At 36.6% G+C, this 22,375-nt stretch overlaps 1 protein-coding gene across 1 annotated transcript in view; it reads left to right on the forward strand.

The window, feature by feature from the left end:
* The first annotated feature begins 9,499 nt into the window (after positions 1 to 9,499).
* GYPA (glycophorin A (MNS blood group)) overlaps positions 9,500 to 22,375 on the forward strand; it is a 37,077-nt gene continuing 24,201 nt past the window's right edge. Inside the window, exons 1-2 of the mRNA XM_005607829.4 lie at positions 9,500 to 9,778; positions 13,252 to 13,299. Coding sequence (XP_005607886.1) covers positions 9,742 to 9,778; positions 13,252 to 13,299 — 85 coding nt within the window. The 5' untranslated portion in view covers positions 9,500 to 9,741. The remainder of the gene's footprint in view (positions 9,779 to 13,251; positions 13,300 to 22,375) is intronic.

Here is a 22,375-nt window from a genome sequence, read left to right on the forward strand (position 1 = left end):
GGAGGGAAAGACTAGACTCCCTGGGCACCTGCAGTAAGAGCAACCCTGCCACAGCAGAAGGACACAAGTAGCCCAAACAGGGGTCACTCCTGCATTATTTGGATTGGTGACGAGAGGGAAGCACACTGCTGAGCCTCAAAAGGCATCTCTTACATAAGGCCACTTCTCCAAGCTCAGGAGACATATCTAACTTACCTAATACATAGATATAAGCACAGAGAAAGAGGCACAATGAGGAGGCAAAGGAATACATTCCAAGCAAGGGAACAGGACAAAAGCCCAGAAAAAGAACTAAATAAAACAGAAATAAGCAATTTACCTGACAAAGAGTTCAAACAGAAACTCATAAGGATGCTCACTGATATTGGGAGAAGACTGGATGAACACAGTAAGAATGTCAACAAAAAAATTGGAAAATATAAAAAAGAACCAATCAGAAACGAAGAATACAATACTGGAAATGAAAAGCTCAGTAGATGGACTCAATAGCAGAGTAGACGATACAGAAGAATGGATCAGCGAGCTGGAAGAAAGACTAGAGGAAATCACCCAAGCTGAACAGATAAAAGAAAAAAGAATTAGACAGAATGAGAACAGTCTAAGGAAACTTTGGGGCAATTTCAAGCACACTAATATTCGTATTGTAGATGTCCCAGAAGGAGAAGAGAAAGACTAAGGGGCAGAGAATCTATTTGAAGAAATAATAGCTGAAAACTTTCCTAACCTAAGGAAGGAAACAGACATCGAAGTACAGGAAGCACAGAGAGCACCAAACAAGATGAACGCCCAGAGGCCCACACCAAGACACATTATAATTAAAATGTCCAAAATTAAAGATAAAAAGAGCATCCTAAAAGCAGTAGGAGAAAGGCAACAAGTGACATGCAAAGGAAAGCCCATAAGGCTATTGGTGGACTTCTCAGCCAAAACCCTACAGGCTAGAAGAGAGTCACATGACATATTTAAAGTGCTGAAAGGAAAATCCCACAGCCAAGAATACTCTACCCAGCAAGGTTATCATGTCGAATGGGAGCAGAGATAAAGACAAGCAAAAATTAAAGGAGTTTATCACCAAGAAATCAGTTCTACAAGAAATGCTGAAGGGACTTATTTAAGTGGAAAAGAGAAGACCACAAATAGGGATAAGAAAATTATAAAAAACAAAGAAAACCAGGAAATAAAATCAGTGGTAAAGGCAAAAATACATTAAAGGTAGCACATCAACTACCTGTGAAGATGATATATAGGTTAAAAGACAAAAGTACTAAAATTACTCATTACAATGATAAGAGAGTAATGGATAGACACACACAAAACAAGAGATTAGATATGATTTCAAAAGCATAAAATGTGGGAGGAGGGGAGTAAAAGAGTAGAGCTTTTAGAAAGAGGTCAAGCTAAAGAGAGCAATTCAATATAGATCACTATATACATAGAGTATTATACGGAAACCTCAGGGTAATCACAAACCAGAAACCCATAATAAGTAAACAAATAAGTGAGAGGAAAGAAATCAAGCATATTACTAAAGAAAGCCATCAAACCACACGGGAAGAGAGCAAGAGAAGAAGAAAGGAACAGAGAAGAACTACTACAACACCTAGAAAACAAAGGAACAAAACGGCAATAAATACATTTTTATCAATAGCTACTTTAAATGTCAATGGACTAAATGCTCCAATCAAAAGACATAGGGTGGCCAATTGGATAAAAAAACAAGACCCATGTATATGCTACACACAAGAGACACACTTCAGAACTAAAGACACTCACAAACTGAAAGTGAAAGGATGGAAAAAGATACTCCATGCAAATGGCAAAGAAAAGAAAGTGAGGGTAGCAATACTTATATCAGACAAAACAGACTTTAAAACAAAAACTATAATAAGAGACAAAGAAGGGCACTACATAATGATAAAGGGAACAATCCAACAAGAGGATGTAACACTTGTAAATATCTATGCACCCAACATAGGAGCACCTAAATATATAAAGCAATTATGAACAGACGTAAAAGGAGAAATAAGCAGTAACACAATAACAGTAGGGGACTTTAACACTCCACTCACATCAATGGCTAGATCATCCAAACAGAAGATCAATGAGGAAACATTGGCCTGAAAGGACACATTAGATCAGATGGACTTAGTAGATATGTATAGAATATTACATCCAAAAACTGCAGAATACACATTCTTTTCAAATGCACATGGAACATTCTCCAGGATTAATCATATATTAGGCCACAAAACAAGTCTCAATAATTTAAGAAGATTGAAATAATACCAAGCATCTTTTCTGACTGCAAAGGTATGAAACTAGAAATCAACTACAGGAAGAAAATCAGAAAAGCCAGAAAATTGTGGTGAATAAACAAAATGCTACTGAACAATGATTGGGTCAATGGAGAAATAAAAAAATACTTAGAGACAAATGAAAATGAAAATACGACATGCCAAAGCGTATGGGATACAGCAAAAGCAGTTCTAAGAGGAAAGTTTATAGCAATTCAAGCCTATCTTAACAAAGAAGAAAAATCCCAAATAGACAATCTAACAGAGCACCTAAAGGGACTGGAAAAAGAAGAACAAACAAAGCCCAAAATCAGCAGAAGGAAGCAAATAATAAAAATCAGAGCAGAAATAACTGAAACAGAAACTAAAAAAGCAATAGAAAAAATTAATGAAATCAAGAGCTGGTTCTTTGAAAAGATAAACAAAATTGGAAAACCTTTAGCTAGACTCACCAAGAAAAAAAGACAGAAGGCTCAAATAAATAAAATCAGAAATTAAAGAGGAGAAACTACAACAGACACCTCAGAAATACAAAAGATGATAAGAGAATACCATGAAAAGCTATACACCAACAAATTGGATAATCTAGAAGAAATGGATAAATTCTTAGACTCACACAACCTTCCAAAACGAGATCAAGAAGAAGCAGAGAATTTGAATAGATCAATAACCAGTAAGGAGATGAAAACAGTAATCAAAAATATCCCCAAAAATAAAAGTCCAGGACCAGATGGCTTCCCTGGTGAATTCTACCAAACATTCAAAGAAGACTTAATATCTATCCTTCTGAAACTGTTCCAAGAAATTGAAGAGGAAGGGAGACATCCTAACTCATTCTACGAAGCCAACATTATCCTGATACCAAAACCAGACAAGGACAACACAAAAAAGAAAATTACAGGCCAATATCACTGATGAACATCAGTGCAAAAATCCTCAACAAAATACTATCAAATCAAATACAACAATACATTAAAAAAATCATACATCATGATCAAGTAGGTTTTATTCAGGGATGGAGAGATGGCTCAACATCTGCAAATCTATCAACATGATACACCACGTTAACAAAATGAAGAATAAAAATCACATGATCATTTCAACAGATGCAGAGAAAGCATTTGACAAGATACAGCATCATTTGTGATAAAAACTCTAAATAAAATGGGTATAGAAGGAAAATATCTCAACATAGTAAAGGCCATATATGACAAACCCACAGCTAATATCATTCTCAGTGGAGAAAAACTGAAAGCTATCCCCCTAAGAACAGGACGCAGACAAGGATGCCCACTTTCACCACTCTTATTTAACATAGTATTGGAAGTCCTAGCCAGAGCAATCAGGCAAGAAAAAGAAATAAAAGGGATCCAAATTGGAAAAGAAGTGAAACTGCCACTATTTGCAGATGACATGATTTTATATATAGAAAACCCTAAAGAATCCACCAAAAAGCTTTTAGAAATAATAAATGAATACAGTTAAGACATGGGATACAAAATCAACATACAAAATCAGTTGCATTTCTATACACTAACAATGAAGTAGCAGAAAGAGAAATTAAGAATACAATCCCATTTACAATTGCAACAAAGAGAATAAAATACCCAGGAATAAACTTAACCAAAGAGGTGAAAGACCTGTACACTGAAATCATTGTTGAAAGAAATAGAAGAAGACACAAAGAAATGGACAGCTATTCCATGCTCTTGGACTGGAAGAATTAACACAGTTAAAACGTCCATACTTCCTAAAGCAATCTATAGATTCAACGCAATCCCTATCAAAGTTCCAACAACATTTTTCACAGAAATAGAACAAAGAATCCTGAAATTTATTTGGAACAACATAAGACCCCAAACAGCCAAAAAAAAAAAAAAAAAAAAAAGAAACAAAAGAACAAAGCTGGAGATACCACACTCCCTGATTTCAAAATATCCTACAAAGCTATCGTAACCAAAACAGCATGGTACTGGCACAAAAACAGACACACAGATCAATGGAACAGAATTGAGAGCCCAAAAATAAACCCACACACATATGGACAGCCAATTTTTGACAAGGGAGCCAAGAGCATACAATGGAGAAAGGAAAGTCTCTTCAATAAACGGGGTTAGGAAAACTGGACAGCCACATGCAAAAGAATGAAAGTAGACCATTACCTTACGCCATGCACAAAAATCAACTCAAAATGGATTAAAGACTTGAATGTAAGATCTGAAACCATGAAACTTCTAGAAGAAAACATAGGTAGCATGCTCTTTGACATCAGTCTTAACAGAATATTTTCAAGTACCATGTCTGACCGGGCAAGGGAAACAAAAGAAAAAACAAACAAATGGGACTACATCAAACTAAAAAGCTTCTGCACAGCAAAGGAAACCATCAACAAAATGAAAAGACAACCTAACAATTGGGAGAAGATATTTGCAAACCATATATTGGATAAGGGGTTAACATCCAAAATATACAAAGAACTCATACATCTCAACAACAAAAAACCCAACAACCCAATTAAAAAGTGGGCAAAAGATCTGAACAGAAATTTCTCTAAAGAAGATACACAGATGGCCAACATGTACAAAAAAACATGTTCAACATCATTAACTATCAGGCAAATGCAAATCAAAACTACAATGAGATATCACCTCACTCCCATCAGAATGGCTATAATTAACAAGACAGGAAACGTGTTGGAGAGGATGTGGGGAGAAAGGAACACTTGTACACTGCTGGTGGGAGTGCAAACTGGTGCAGCCACTATGGAAAACAGTATGGAGTTTCCTCAGAAAATTTAGAATAGATCTGCCATATGATCCAGCTATCCCACTGCTGGGTATTTATCCAAAGAACTTGAAGACATAATGCATAAAGACACATGCACCCCTATGTTCATTGCAGCCTTATTCACAATAGCCAAGACTTGGAAGCAACGTAGGTGCCCATCAAGGGACGAATGGATAAAGAAGATGTGATATATATACATAATGGAATACTACTCAGCCATAAGAAATGATGAAATATGGACATTTGTGACAACATGGATGGACTTTGAAGGGATTATGCTAAGGGAGATAAGTCACAGGGAGAAAGTCAAATACCATATGATCTCACTCATAAGTAGAAGATAAAAAGAACGACAAACAAACACACAGCACAAGAGACTGGATTGGTGGTTACCAGAGGGGAAGAGGGGAGGGAGGAGGGCAGAAGGGGAGATTAGGCACATGTGTGTGGTGATGGAATATAATTAGTCTTCAGGTTGTCAACACGATGTAATCTACACAGAATTGGAAATATATTTTGATGTACATCTGAAAGTTATATAATGTTATAATCCAATGTTACTGCTATAAAAACAAAAATTCAAAAAAAAGAAGAAAAAAAGAAAACTTCTCTCCAATGAAATAAAACATAAGAAAGATTAACAAATAAATAAACAAAACAATGAGACGGCTACAACCTATTAGAATGGTTAAAATCCAAAACACTGGATTTATTGAGATTTATTTTATAGCCCAGAAAATGGTCTGTCTCAGTAAATGCTCCAAGAACACTTGTGAAGAATGATACCCTACTGCTGCAATGGATATATAAACATCAGCTGGGTCAAAGTGGCTAGGAACACTTAGCAGAAATCTGCTCTTCTTATTTTTGTTCTTCTGTGTCTTTTTCACTGACTGCTTTTAAGCTTTTCTGTTAATCATTGATTTTGAGCAATTATGATGTGTCTTGTAGTTTTCTTCATGATTTCCGGGCTTGGGGCTATTGATCTGTGTGTTAACAGTGCTCAATAAATCTGGAAGTTTTTCAGGCAAATAAATAAATAAAATAAATCAATAACAAAATATACTTCCTTTTAAATATTGGCAACTAACTCGATATGTTTAACGAACACTTAGGGCCAAATCAAATCAAGTAACACATTTGCAATCTCTTATCCACCCCTTAGTTTCCTCACATATAAGTAAGAATACTATCTGTTCTGCCTCTCTAACAGGGTTATTCTGAGTGTCAGATTTGTCTAAACTGGTGTTTATTTTATTTTAATTTTGAAATGATAAGAAAACAAAAAAAAATCAGGGAAAGAAGTTCAACCACTCTGACAAAGCAGGCTGGAGAGTCCTAAGGTGACAAGACACCAAGGAGGCCAGTAGTGCAAGGCACTGTCTCAGATTTCCTGTCCCTTCCCTGTTCTTCAGTCCTCCACACAAATCGTAAAAGGAAGACTTCTCCACAGGCAGATCAGACCAGCGTGCAACCATCTCCAGGAATAATCTGATCCTGAAATAACCAGGGCATAAGTAATTGGCAAAAAGGGCTAGTTCCCTATCATGAAACACGCTCAAGCTAGGTTGATAGATCCCAGCTGACTTTCCCAGTTTGTAACATCGTATTTCATCCTTCTCCTTGACCAGTGACAATACCAAAAAAATAGCCTAAGGACATATAATACTGAGAAATTGAGATAAGCTTTCTATGTTTGATTAAATGTCTCAAAAGCATTTGTTTTACTTTAGGCATAGATTCAAAATTCTCAAAAAAATATGTAGATTTGTCTGAGACACTTGCATGATATATATCACAGGTAGGATTTTATGATAATCCTGACATGTGTTTCAGTAAGAATATAAAGAAGATTGAGGAAATGCCGAAAAGGAAAAGAGTAGTCTGACGTATATTTTTTTCTGTTGCATTTTCCGGTTTCACGTTATTCATTGCAGTATGCAGATACGCCACTAGAGGTCACCATACAGTTCTGCTTCCACATCTGGTGTGTAATACTGGGTGGGCCTCCAATTTCCGCACTGAGAACCCTACCAGGTTTTGGCTGTCTTACTCAGGCCAGGTAGTGTCAACATGTCCACCTGAAGGACGCTACAAATCCACACTTGACCCGAGGTCAGTGCCCACTCCCCACATTATTAAGACCTGAGAAGTCCTTCCAGGTGACAAGAGCAAAGCACCCATTCCTCCCCTGTGGCCTCATGGTCATGTAGGTGGCTCCTTATGTCGTCTGGTCACCGGCACTGATGACAAGCTGCCGCCTGCACCTCAGCCTCTGTAGGGTTTTCTGCCAGAGGCTGGAAATAGAACAAGGAAGACAAGACTTACAAATACAAGGAAAATGATGGTGCAGGACAACAAATGAACTAGTGTATGTAAGTGCCACAGGAGTTCCAAGCGTGGCTAATGAAGTGATTCTCTAGGAAAGCAGGAGGTCACATGCAGAAAAGTGTTCTCAGAGGCCAATCAATCCAGGCTGAAGAAGGTATGAAAGCTGGATTTTAGGCTGATTTTCCTTTACTCCTTTCTGCCTTTGCAAGGGACCTTCATAGTGGGGATAATCTGAAACTAAGATATGACATAGGAGACATACAAATATATATCTATATATGTATATAAAGATCAGCCTTCACTCCCCCAGACTCCCTGAGAGAAATTGCTTTCCTCTGCACTGCACTATTCATTTGTCGTTTATTGATTTGACAAATGTTTATTATCAATTGTGCCCCAAGCACTCAGTGGTGAATAAGATAGCCACAGGCGGGACACACCCACCTGGAATTTGTAGTCCAGTGGGGAGACAAAGATGATGGCAGTGCAATATGGTAAGTCCTAGGATAAGGGAAGAGCAGAGCACGACATGAGTAAGGAGCAGGGGCCCTGACACAGACTTAGGAAGTCAGGGAAGGCTTCCTGGGTGAAGTGCTGTTCAATTGAGATCCTAAGCAGAACGGAGGTGAGCCATGCAAGAAGAGAGTAAGCATGTTCTAGGCAGAGGGAACAGCACAGAGGAAAAAGAATCAAACAGGATCTTATTTTTGTATACACAGTTTTGGATCTTGCCGTTTTTCACTTACCTATTTTATCCTGAGTCTCCATATCAACTATTTTTGAAAATATAGTTTTAATAGCTGCCTAACAGTCCACTGTGAGGACAGTGACTAATTTATTTACCCACTATCAAAGGGAAATAGCATTTTTAAGGCTCATGCGAATTGCTCTCCCCTTTACAAAATCATGTGAAATAATTCTTTATGGCTCATATTAATACCCCAAAAATCTCCTTTATTGGCTATCCGTTGAGAACAATTTCTACAAACCAGTCCAGTCACAGCAAATACCGAATTTAAGCAAGCTATTTGTTACTAACTGTTAGTTATATTTAACTGTTTGTAAATTTTGCTGCAGTCATTTTACATGAATTGGCAGGGCATTCAGCGGGACTCCAGGATTCTGGGGCTTTGAGATTCTGGCACTGGCCCTCAGAGTCCCCACTGTGTCCCTCAGTCTGAGCGTCCCCCAAGCCTGCAGCTCAGGCCCCATCCATCCCTCAGCCTCAGGCTCCCCCCTCTCTGGGTATTAGCTGTTACTTATCTCCATCTTTTCCCCAGTAAATGATTTTTTTTCTCTGTGGCTCCATTTCCTGAACCTGCAAACAGTTTCATAAATAGTTTTTATGTTAACCACATTTTGGGTAAAAATATAAATGTATTTGACAAATTGTTGACTTAGCAAATTAATTTTCTGGGTCCAGCAGGAAAAACTTTCACAAACAACTCTCCTGGGAAGTAGGCCTATTTCGGTGGAGCGTCCAATCACCTTTTGAGCTGTTTAAGATCTAATTCACATCGTTTTGTTCTGTCTCCCTTTAAAATTGATCTTTCTCAGGTTGCCACGCCCCTCACTTTAACCTGCTTTACAACAAACTTTGTGGTTTGTCTGTTGTTGAGTGTTTGCGTTTATTGTCTTGGCGTTAACTTGCGCTTACCCAGCGAGGCACGTTTCCGAGAGAAATGGTGCACTGGTGCTGCAGCTGTGTGGGCACTCACTGTTCCGTTCAGACTATTTTGAATCAAAGATTTCTTGTGTCTCGTGTATTCTTATGTTGCTGTATGACTTGTCGTGAGTTTGAGAATCTTTTCAAACCTCAGAGCACTCAAATAGTAACTAAATTTCTCAAATACATTTATTTCACGTGTAAGACGTCTCTTTCATCCTGGCGCCTGAGAATCTCCACGTGAAAAATGAGACGGTTCCTAACTCCATTACAGCCCCCACGGCCTGGCTCCTGCCCTGGCCTCAGCCCTTCACGGTCTCGTTCTCGTTTGTCCAATTGGGCGGCTCCTGACTGTTACTACCTTATGATGCCCATTTAATTTATGCAAAGTAAGTTTAACATGTAGCATCCAGTTCCTTGAAGGGAAGATTTTACTTAATACTTTCATGATCTCAGTTAAGCAGACATTCATGTATCTTTATTGACAGGCGTTTAACAACTTTGCATAATTTAAAATGTCACCCGGGCCTATCAACTGATGAGGCCTCAGGAAGGTGGGTCTGAAAGATAACAGCGTGCACACTGGAGCTATAGACGGCCACTTTCACTCCTCCTGAGGGCTTTTCCTGTACTGACTTTTGCTCGCCAGCTCATGATCTCAGGATGTACGAAAAAATAATCATTGTATTACTACTGTCAGGTAAGTGGATTTTTTTTTTCAGCATGATGCTGTTATATTGGATATAAGATTATAGATTAAAACATAAACTACCCCTCTTTAGCACTATCGTATTTAACTGAATAAATAAATGAGTAGAATCTCCGATCCCAGTCTACTGGATGGATTTTATCGGGACTCAGCTGGCAAGGTGGAGGAAAGGGTATAAGGGAACCCAGTAGTTGTGGCTGGATCACCGTTTTCCAGGATGAGAAGTATGCTTCAATTCTAGCTCTAGCTAGACTCAACAGAATTTTATCAAATATTAGAGAAATATCTCTATGTGAATAAATTTGTGGCTTTGTGTTTTAATGAATTTAACTTCTAAATTAAAGAGTCATTAATGAAGGTGATGGTGGATATAGAGTCTTCAGTTTTCAAATAGTTTTCCAAAAAATTATAATTTCCTTCTTCTCTGGCCAGAAAGGTACAAGCCACAAGCACAAACTCTGAAACCATGGGGGAGTGGTTTTCCTCTCCATGGCTCCATTGTTTAGGTGTGATACACGAAAAAGCAAAAACAGCTCTTATTGGCTTCGGTGTTATGTGGTTTGGGGAGAAGTCTAAATAAATCTATTAAAATAAAGAAATAAGGTAGGGGTATTATTAAGTTGTATTAAATTAGCATTATTTCTAGCCTCTTCCTGAGAATATTATGGTTAATGTCTTCTCAAATGCAGTGTTTACATGTTAGAAATACTAGTGCCCAGCACATAAATAAGGAACAGGCATTTCCTTGGAATATATTTAATCCATCAGGCATGCTCTAATTCAAGTTAGAGCAAGTATCAAGGATCTCCTGGACACTCGGCAGGAGACAGGGAAGAGACCCAGCATTTGCTAAGACAGGTTAGGGGATAAAATAGAGTAATGGTTAAAGCACAGGCATGAGAGACAGACAGAACTGAGTTCAGATCTGTTCCCGCATCTGAAAGACTGGGGAACAACTAAGGCAAATTATTTACCTCGCTTTGCCCCAACATTCCCATCTGTAAAATGCAGACATTGTTGGTACCTGCCTTGTGGTAATCACATAAGGACTAAAAGTAATTAATGTCATGTGTGTTACCTCAGTGCCTAGCATATAGTAAAGCACCAAATAAATATTTAGCTATGATAGTTATTACAGACTAGGGAACAAACCTGGGTATGTGATGGCGATTTCTGAGAAGTCATGGAGAAGAGGAAAATTAGGGGAAAACAGAAGCCTAACAAAGCTGCTTGAATTTTTTTTAAGTAGCGAAGTATGAAAACATTCAGCTTGAAGAAAAGAAAATGAATGGAGGGTACATGGTGTCATGTTTAAATATATTCAAATATTTGTAGAGCTATGACACAGAAGAAAGAAAAGGTATTCTTTGTGTTGTTCCAGAGGGCAAAGTGGGGCTACTCAATCACTTGAGACATATTACCCATGTTCGGAGGGAGGGGACAAAATATTTGGAAGAATTTTATGTGACTGTGAGCCGCCCAAAATTTGGAAAGGATTCCTAGAAAAGAAATAAATTCTTCATGTCTACAACTTTTCAAGCAGATAGTGGATTAAGGCCTTAAATGACACTTCATAAGGAGGCCGTTGAGCCTGATGACTCTGAAGGCTCCTTTGGCCTTCAGTGCCAATGCTATTGTCATCTTCACATCGTCTGAAGCCTTCCAGAAAAACTCCCTTGATGTGACTACTTTACAAACTAATAGAAAGACGCGGGAACAAGCCTTTCCCCCTCCACTCATTAGTTGAAGAGAAGAACCTGCAAAGTGTGAGGCAGGTTAAACATCTTTAGCTACAGAAAAATATATGATTGTTTTGCTTTCTCCAGTCGTCTTAGGGACAAAGCCAAGATTTCTAATTCTAAAATATATCAGATGTCATCTGCCAAAAGGAGAGTTAGTTTTCTGAAAATAATTTGATTCCCAGTCCCTGAATTCATTCACTCATTTGTTCATTCAGTAAAGTACGCGTCAGTGCTGATCCCTGAGGTCACAGCTGTGAGACAAATGAGCTCCCTCCCTCTGGGGATGCATTCAGGGGGTGTGGGGGTGGGCAGTGGGAGGGAACACAGCCATTGAACAGAACAAGCACATTATTAACATAAGGGCAAACAGTGAGAAATTAAACAAAGAAAATTAAGCCAGGGAAGGTGATAAACACAATGCAGAAAGCTGCTTTAGAAAAGAGTAGCAGGAAATTTTTCTCTAGTGAGAGTGGAGCAAGAAGCCAACCTTGCAAAGTCTGAGGGAAGGGTGCTGAAGGTGGGGGAAGAGCAAGGGCAAACGTCCGGAGACAGGAGGAAACTCAGTGTGTTCAAGGAAGCCAAAGATTTATTTGGGAACCAGATTCTAATGCTAAGACGAAGAAACAGTTTGAGAAAACAGTGTTATATCACTTCAACAAGGAAATCATGTCATAAACCAGGACCCTCTAAAAGTTTTCTGATTTCACTTAAAAATGTATGCAAAATTTGCATTCTAGGTCATAGTATACTGATTTAATTGGAAAATCCAAGGGACAGGTTTCATGATGGCTGTTTTATTCCTCAGTATATCCCCGGAATCTAGCGCAGCTCTTGATATCCATTAGGATATTGGTTGAATCAGCAAGGAAGGAAGTAAAGGAAGGGAGGGAGGGCAGAGTGGGAGGAGAAAATATTTGTTTTTGTTTGGTTAAGCAAAATGAGAGCTCTGAGTAAATAGACCATGATTACCCCATGCATCTTACTACCTACGTCTGCAGGTCCACCAGTTTGAAAAGCACATGATTAGAGTGACTAAGTAAAGAAACAAGGCACCTCTTTTTTCTTCAGTGATCCAAGAAGAGAGGCTTTCTGTCCATTTAATTGTTCCAGGGAAGAGTTCTGAACTGGGTTTCAGGGACCACAAGACTATGGATTTCTTCAAAATAAAGCCTGTGTCTTCATTTATGCATCCCAAACATTGCTAGGCACATGGTAGGCACTCAATAAATAATAGTTGCAGAAATGATAAATGACCAGAATTTGACTGCAGACTAGTTTAGCTATGGAAAATCAGTTAACCCCCACGGGCCTTGGTGTCCCCATGCCTGCTGAGTAAAGCAGAGCCTAGCTGGCATGTAAAGTCCCCTCCATCTCTAAATTTCAATGAATCGTCAGAGGTCAGCCTCGGGTGAGCTGTAGGCTAGTTCCCAAACCTGTAAATCTCCTTAGCTTGGTATGAAACTGGGTTTTTAGGAAGAAATGGACAGTCCACTATGAATGCCTGGAGAAGAATTCCTAAGACGGGGAAAAAGGGACAGTATCTCAAAATTGACTTACACTGACTTAAATTGGGAAATTGAATTTAATATTCTTGTGATGAATTTCTTTTTACTATGTTTCTATGTTTCTATGTTTACTATGTTTTCTGGAGAGTTATTGAAAATATCTATGAACCTATTTGGGAAACGCATTTTAAGTAATTTCCGCAACTTGTCTTTATAGGTTTTATTTCTGCACAGACTATTGCAACTGGGTCACCACCAATAGCAGGTGGGTAATAGATTTCCAGCCGTTAATATCATATCTATGTATTTAATAAGTGCCTATCTGTGTGGTTTTCTGTGATAACGAACTAAATTAAAACTAAAGCAAAAATATTGAAGAGAAACATCCCAGGGTTATCTCTAGCTGTTGGGATTGTGGGTATCTTTTTTTCTGTTTTTTAAGATTTTCTAAGTTTTCTGCAAAGAGAATCATAAAATGTAATTAGAAAAAGTTTAAAAAATTTTAAAAAGTAAACAAAACACAATGTCTTCTTTCTCAGAGATCTCTAACATTAAGCAATGCTGACAAACATTAAGAGAGGAAAACCAAGACACCAGCTTATTCATTTTATTGTGGGTAGTACTACTCAAATAAACTTGGTTGTCATGTATCCTGAAACTGATTTCAGGGATCTGGTAGAGAAAAGACCAAGAATTGACAGTGAATGTATGAGATAACTCATCATTAATAATTTTCCCGTTTTCTGTTTTTTATAGCTCTTGTTTCTGTTATAGTACAGTAACACCTTCCCAAGCCCCCAGCTGCCACGCTGCAATAGCTAAGAGTGTCAGAGACGTAGTAGCATACGTAGGATACATGATCCACTGAGAGGCTCTGTCACATCATGGGGGTCAGACAGTGTCCTGACTCTTCCCTGTCTCGGAAAAGTAAATGGCTTCAAAAAGACTGGAAGCCCCAAATCATAAAACATTGTACATTCTTCTCTCTGTCCTTAAGCACCACACCAACTCCCAACGCAAAGGTGCAGGAGGAACGTCTGACCTCATCCAGAGCCTCGTCTCCCTTGATATTTTAGATCAGACTCAACTTCAGCAATTTGCTTTGAAGGTCCAGAGCAAAAGAGCTGGTTTCCCGCCGAGGTGTGCATCACCTACAGAGGTGTTAAATTTAAGCAATTAACTAGGTAGAACAAGAAAAAGAAACTCACTGGACTCAGGGCAGAGAAGTTGAGATCCCTGGCAGTAAATGGGGAAAGAATCCAGTTAAAGATATTCTGCTAAGCTATGTTTCTTCTAATCAAACTTGAAAATGAGATCTCTTTATGAGTAACATTAGGCTTTTGTAGTATTAGCCTCCTGTGACTTTTTCACTTGTTAGTATTCCTTAACAGTTTCCCACAGGTAGCAATTATAGATCTTCCTCTTTTACCTGTGTACCACCTGTGACCTTAGGTCCTGTGAATCCACTGATGACAAAAATTTATCCAGTGGTAGAGAAAATGAGTTCTCTACTTTGCGAAAACCACGTGTAAAGAGAGGAGAAGGTTTAACTTCTGTTGTTTTTGCTTTAATAGGGTCATGGCAGATATTTAAGTTTTTACATATTCATTAAAGTAAAAGGAGCATTGTAAGATATTAATAGGGCTAAGCAAACACTTTCTATGTAGCAGGTACCATGTTAAGCCATTTACATGGATTATTTCATCTTATCCTTATAACAACTCTGTGGAGTAGGTATTATCCCCATTACACAGATGAAAAAACAGAGGTTCAAAAAGTTTTAGAATCTTGCCAAAGGTCATATAGTCAGTGAACAGTGAAGCTGGATGCAAGTCCAGGAGGTTAGACTTGAAGAGCCCTCATCCTTAATCGACATGTTCTGCTTCTTTCCTCCAGAGAGGATAACAGTCCCTTCTTAATCTGCTATCTAGTAATAAGTTGGCATTGTGGTGCAAATCTTTCAGATACTTTTTTCTAGGTATCTTTATAAATATATACTTTCAAAATTACTCTATGCAGTGTTCTGAAGTTGCCTTTTCTTCACTTAAAAGGCATTTTTTCAATATTAGCAAATACACTTGTAAAACATTTTAATGGCTTGACAATATTACGTCTGATGCATAAACGTGGTTTACTTAACCTGTGTCAGCTTTTGAATATTTAGATTGTTTCTACTTGACAGTCTTTTAAACCATGCTGTGATGGACATCCTTGTAGATTCATCTTTCCGTGCCAGAGTGTGCACATAGCAAAGATTTTGATGGATATTGCCAAATTTGTTTTCCCAAAAGCTATACCAATATATATGCTCATCAGTAAATTTTGAGAGTATCTGCCTCAGTAACCTCTTACCAAACTGTGTGCCAGACGTCTTTTTATCTTTGCCAATAGGATAAGTGAATGATATGGTGTATTTATGCTTTGAGTTTTATTTCCTTGATTACTGATAAAAGTAAAACCATTTCACTACGTTATTTTTTAACAACTTTACTAAGATGTAATTTGCATGCAATGGAATTTACTCATTGTCGGTGAAGGATTCGAGGCTGGGATTAGGAGGAGGAGAGTGAGGACCTCACCCCGGGCCCAAAATTTAAGGGTGCCCCAAAACCTTAGCCATGGAGATAAATATTTTAATGCAATATTTTAAAAACTCAAAATTAATTCAAAAGATTGACTGTGATTAAAATATTAAAATTTTAAATACAGTCGGGATCCCTCAGAGTCAGGATTAGGGTGAGATGAGTGCGGTAAGGCAAGCCAGTGCTGAGTCAGATCCTGGCTTCTGTCAACAGTCATGGGAAAGGAAACTCATCAGAATCCACTCAGCAACTGAGCTGAGGTGCAACTAGGGTTGTCTTTTTTTTTTTTTTTATTAAGATTATGATAGATTACAACCTTGTGAGATTTCAGTTGTACATTGTTGTTAGTAATGTTGTGGGTACACCACTTCAGCCTTTGTGCCCTCCCCCCACCCCCTCTTTTCCCTGGTAACCACCGATCGGTTCTCCATGTCTATATGTTAACTTCCACCTATAAGTGGGGTCATATAGAGTTCGTCTTTCTCTGTCTGGCTTATTTCGCTTAACATAATATGGGGTTGTCTTTTTAAAGGCTTGTCCTTGTTTCTGTTCACCTCTACTCCTAGGTACTAGTAGCCTTTTGGAGGATGGCTCCTCCTCCTCGGTGGACCCAGAACCCCATTTGTCATTCCTCTAGTTCTGTGAGACTGTCAAAATCTCTGACAAGCTTTGCAGGCTCTCAGGCCCCACTTGCAAAAGACAAATGTCTCCAGAGGAAAGCTGGTGGCTAATGTCAAGCTCACCTCTCTGCACTTCTCCTCCCCACCTCGGGCACCTGCTGTCCTGGTAGCCTCTGACACCCTCCCTAGATGCTTTAAATTTGCTCAGCATTTCTACTTGTTATGAACAGGAGGCTGGATCTGCAACAAGCCAATCTGCCCTGACTTGAAGCCAGAAATCTTTATTTCTCCAAATGAGTTTCCGAATCATTTGGGAAAGTAATCCCTTACGCAACATCAAACTATTCCCACTGTTATTTGGTTAGAATAGAATTAAAGGAATAGATGAGCTCATAGAAAATAAAACATTATATAATAGTAATCTTTGAATAGATCATGTTTTCCCATTGTCGTATCATTTTTTATGTGCTCTGAAGAGTTTGAGAAAAATCCTGAAAAAAGTTTCTGAAGTAAACTTCAGATAAATTTTATATATTTTTCTTTTTTAAGAAGTATTTTACATATTTTGTCATTGTTTCAATTAAAACATGTTTCATTATATTTTCAAACTGTTTATTGATGGCCTAAGATGAATCTATTGCTTTGTGTATATTCATTTTGTAAGTGACATCATTAGCCTTTATTTGTTATAATAGATGATCCTTTTTGGTTTCAAAATTAGGCAATCATATTCCCTATAAAAATGATAATTTTGTTTCTTACTTGAAATAAATATTTATAGCCACTTCTTTTCTTCTCATGTTGCATATGTTAGAACTTCTAAAACAATGTTATATAATGGTCTTGATAGTAGTCATCCTGGTCTCGAGTCTGTCTATAATATGAATGTCACATCATTAGTTATGATGTCTGTTGCTTTCAGTAAATAATTCTCATCACGTTGAGAAATTTCTCTCTAGCTAAGCTAAGAAATTTAATCAAGAAAAGATGTTGAATTCTATAAAATACCTTTTCTGCACCATAGTTGAAACGTTGAATGCTGACTTTTATAGCTTAATGTATAATAATAAATTTCCTGACAATTATCATGAGAGAGAAAATATCTGTTATACCAACTATAACAGAAATATTTTTTAAACTTTTGTTTTCTTTTCTTTAGAAATGGCTGTTAATCTTATTAGTTTCTGTTGATTTCTCTGTATTTTTATTCTTTAATGTTGAAGTGATGATTGTATCAATGGATATCATAATATTGCACTGCTTCCCATCCTAGTACAAATTACTCAGCTATTGTAGCATATTCTTTTAATATTGTTCTGCATTTAATATTTGTTTTAGGATCTTTTTATCTATATTTTTGTATATAAAATATTTCTGCATTTATTTATGCACACAACTGTGCGTTTGCTATCAAAAAGCTAAATGAATTTTTGCCCATTTTATTCAAAAATAATTTATTAATCACTACTATGGGCCAGTTTTCAGCATGGGAGATATTTAGAAGAAATAGCCATCTCTTCCAACTATAGTAGAAGGGTTTTCTGTTTTACAAAAATAGGTAAAAAATATCTTTTCTTCATATATACATGAACATGATAAATTATATTATCTTATTTCTTTTCTCCAAATTTTCATTTCAAACACGTGGAAAATAATCAAAGAAGACTAAAATTAGTATTCATATATTATCTTCCATGATTCAATAATTGTGGATAATTGGCCACATTTGCTCTATCTTTCTATAAGTGCATAAATATATATATCCTTTTGTTGTATTTGAAAGTAAGTTATAAACATCGTAACACTTTACCCCTAAACATTTTAACATACATCTCCTAAGTAAAAAGACATTCTCCTAAATAGCCACAATTATTTTAACATCTAATAATATTACTAATAATCTCATAATCTTACTTTGGTTCATGTTCACATTTCTCCAATTGGTTCATAAATGTCCTTTATAGCTGCTTTTGTTTTAAAATCAAAATTTAATCTACATTCGTGCAGTGAATTCGTTGTTACATGTATTTTAGTCAAGAACAATTATCCAACTTTTTTTTAATGACATTGGGTTTTTGAAGTTTCCAAAAGAGTTGTCTAATACAACGCCCCACGTTTTGATTTGCCTGATTATTTCCTCATTGTGTTTATTTCTTAAAGGAAATTTTTGGCAATGTTCTTTTTTTAATGACTATTGCTCAGGCTTTAAACCTCTTCAGTAGATGTTTAATCATATACGTTTTTCAAAGACCCTTTTAATTTTAATTAAAACTCTCCAATTTAAAATATTATCTGTGAATTTTATATATGTTTTCTCATTCTTAATAATTTCGTATTTGTGTTTTATCTCCTCTCCTTGTCTTGATCAAAATTTGCGATGGTTTGTTTATTTTATTGATTCTTCAAAAACTCTTTTGACATATTTAGCAATTTCAGTATTTTACATTTAGTCATTTTGGTTCTTATCTTTACTGACTTCATCCTTAATTTCTATAAGGTTTATTTTGCTATTTCTTCGCTCATTTCATTTATTATCATTTTTTGTTTAGTAATAAATCAATTGAGGCTGAGAGTTTTGTAGGTTTACTTTTGGCCATCATTACCAAAGTTTAATAAGAAGCTTTCTTGTTGTTAATTTCAAAATAGTCAATAATAACTACATTAATATCCTATTTAATTTAGGAATTATTTTAGAAGTATTTGTGTATACGTATGTGTGTTTTAACTCCCAAGTTATTGCAATTGGATTCTTTCTTAAATTTCACTTTTTCTTCACTTTTTTCCCACATAAATTTCTCTTTTTATTGTATTGTGGTCAGATATTATGTATATAATTTCTACTTTGGGACTTTTATTACGAATTTCTTTGTAACCCAAATTACTATAAGTAAGCACTAGAAAAGAAGATGCCATCTTTGTTTGTAGTGTGTCAAGTTTTATAGATAGCTATTTAATCATCTTTGGTACATCCATCTCTAGATTTACGTAGTGTTGGTTAGGTTCTATATAGAGTTAGGTTCTGAAGAATACTAGCCAGCACTGATAGAGCACTAACTTTGTGCCAAGCACTGCTCTAAGTGATGTACATATGTTTAACTGTTTTTTTATTCTGGTGAAATACATGTAACAAAATTCACCATTTTATTAGGTGTGCAACTCGGTGGCATTTAGTACATTCACACTGTTGTACACCCATAGCCACTATCTAGTTCCAGAATATTTTCATAAATCTAAGAGGAAATCCCAGATGCATTAAGCAGTCACTTCTATTCTCCCTTCCCACCAGCCCTTGGCAACCACTAATTTGCTTTCAGTCCCTATCAATTTATCTATTCTGAATATTTCGTATAAATGTAATCATACAATATGTGGCCTTTTGTGTAGAATGATGTTTTCAAGGCTCATCCACGTTGTAGCATGTATCAGTACTTCACTGCTTTTTATGGATGAATAATATCCCATGGCACGGATATATCACATTTTATTTACCCATTCATCAGTTGATGGACACTTGGGTCATTCCACATTTTGGCTTTTGTAAATAGTGGTGTTAGATTCTTGTGCAAGATTTTTTGAACACCTATTTTCAGTTCTCTTTGGGGTATATCTAAGAGTAGAAATCCTGACATACGGTATTTTATGCTTAACTTATTGAGGAGCTGCCAAGCTGTTTTCGACAGGCACTGCACCATTTTACATTCCCTCCAGAAGCGTATAAGTATTCAATTTCTCACATCTCTACCAACACTTCTTATTTTCCATTATTACTATTATTATTATTATTATAACTGTCATTCTAGTGGGTGTGAAGTGGTATTTCATTATGGTTTTAATTTGCATTTCCCTAGTGACTAATGATGTTGAACACCTTTTCATGTGGTTGTTAGCCATTTGCATTATCTAGAGAAAAGTCTACTAAAATCCTTTGTCCATTTTTAAATTGTGTTTTTTGTCTTTTTGTTACAATGTTAAAGTTCTTTATATATTCTGGATACTAGACTCCTATCAAAGATATTATTTGCAAATATTTTCTCCCATTCTTTTTATTCTCTTGGTAGTGTCCTTTGATGCACAAAGTTTTTAATTTTGATGAAGTCCAATTTATTTTTTTTTGTTGCATGTGCCTTTGGTGTCATATTTTAAAAAAGAAAACCACTGCAAATCCAAAGTCATGAAAATTTACCCCCACGTTTTCCTCTAAGAGTTTTATAGTTTTATCTGTTATATTTAGGTCTTTGATCCATTTTCTGAGTTAACTTTTTTTAGATGGTGTGAGATAAGGGTCAAACTTCATCCTTTGCATTGGGGTACTAGTTATCCCAGCACAATTTGTTGAAGGGACTATTTTTTCGCCCTGTAATGCTCTTGACACCCTTGGTGATAATCAATTGCACATAAATACATGAGTTTATTTTTAGACTCTCAATTCTATTCCATGGATCCTTAGAGCAGCGCCACGCTGATTACTCTTGCTTTGTAGTAAGTTTGAAATTGTGAAGTAGAAGTCCTCTTTGTTCTTTTTCAAGAATATTTTGGCTATTTGGGGTCCCTAGCAATTCCATATGAATTTTAAGATCAATTTTTCTATTTTTATTTTATTATTTGTGCAAAATTTTACATATATTTTAATTCATTGAACCTAGTCAATGATTCTATAAGGTAGAAACAATTATTATCTCTATTTTACAAATGATGAAACAAAAGTACAGAGAGATTAAGTAAGCTGCCCAAGTTCTCAGCTAGTACTTAGTGAAATTAGTTTGAACCCAGGCAGTCTGGGTCTAGAATGCGTACTTAATCATTACGTTATTTTGCCTTGTTTGTCATACACAGTGATGTTCCAGGCTTGACTCCTCCTTACTCTTGCAACACTGTCACTCAGCGTTCTGCTTGTGCTTTCACTAGAATGAAGCCTGTACTGAGGCTGGTGGTCTGTCTGCTCCTTCTGGTGTGCTAATGAACCCTAATCGTGTGACTATGAGGTTAGCCTTTTGTTCCTTTTATGTGGACTAGAAAAGCTTTTAATCTAGGCGTCTCCCTTTAACATTGCCACTTATTTCTCAGTCATGATTATATTTAAAAATCAAAATGAAAGAAAATAAACCCAAAGGACAAAACGAGAATGTAGTACATCTTTTGGAGCAGGTAGGAAGATGGATCATGGCAGTGAAATTGCATCTTGCTAGGAGAAACATCACAAAAGTTTGTCTCTTGGTAACCTCCTTAAACTATTCTGTCAGGTACAGATCTCAAAAACATCTTGTCAGGCATTTCAGCAATGTCACCTCAGAATGTGGATGGGAATGTGGGAACACATGACAAAGTTGATCCATATTGATTTATTACCCAAAAGAATCCCTCACTGTGATTGCAAGACAAGATATTTTTCAGATCCTCTCAGTGTTTATGTTTTGCTTTCTTGATCTACCACAGTTGGAGAAAACTGTTAAATTTCTCACTGTTGTTGTAATTCTGCCAATTTCTTCTTCTTCTCTTTTTTTTTGGTGAGAAAGATTGGCCCTGAGCTAACATCTGTGCCAATCTCCCTCTATTTTGTATATAGGATGCTGCCACAGCATGGCTTGATGAGCAGTGTGTAGGTCTGTGCCCAGGATCTGAACCTGCAAACCCTGGAGCACCAAACCAGAGTGCACAAACTTAACCACTATGCCACCAGGCCAGCCCCAGCCAATTTCTTCTTTTGCTTTATATTTCTTGATGGTATGTTATTCGGATATAATGGTCCGTATTTACTTAAGAATCATTGTCTAACATATCCTTTAACAGTATAAATTAATCCTCTATGTCCTTTTGAATGTCTTTGGCTTTAATTCTACTTTGTCTAATATTAAAATTGTGATTCCTGTTTTTATTTATCTTTATTTGCCTAATATACCTCTGCACTTTTTTTGCACATTTTGTCTTCTTTTGTTTTACTTGAGTTTCTTATAATCTAGTATATTGTTGGAGGTGTTTTTTTTTTCCTATTTTACTCAATTTAAAGTTCTTTGTCTTTTAATACAAAAATGTAATCCATATGCATTTATGGATTCACAACTGACATTTAGTATCTTTTTTGTTTTCTTTATCCCATACTCTCTTTTTAAATGATTTCTTATTTCTAATCTTTTTATATATA

This window comes from Equus caballus, chromosome 2, assembly GCF_041296265.1.
Source record: "Equus caballus isolate H_3958 breed thoroughbred chromosome 2, TB-T2T, whole genome shotgun sequence".
In the NCBI taxonomy this organism is placed as follows: domain Eukaryota; kingdom Metazoa; phylum Chordata; class Mammalia; order Perissodactyla; family Equidae; genus Equus; species Equus caballus.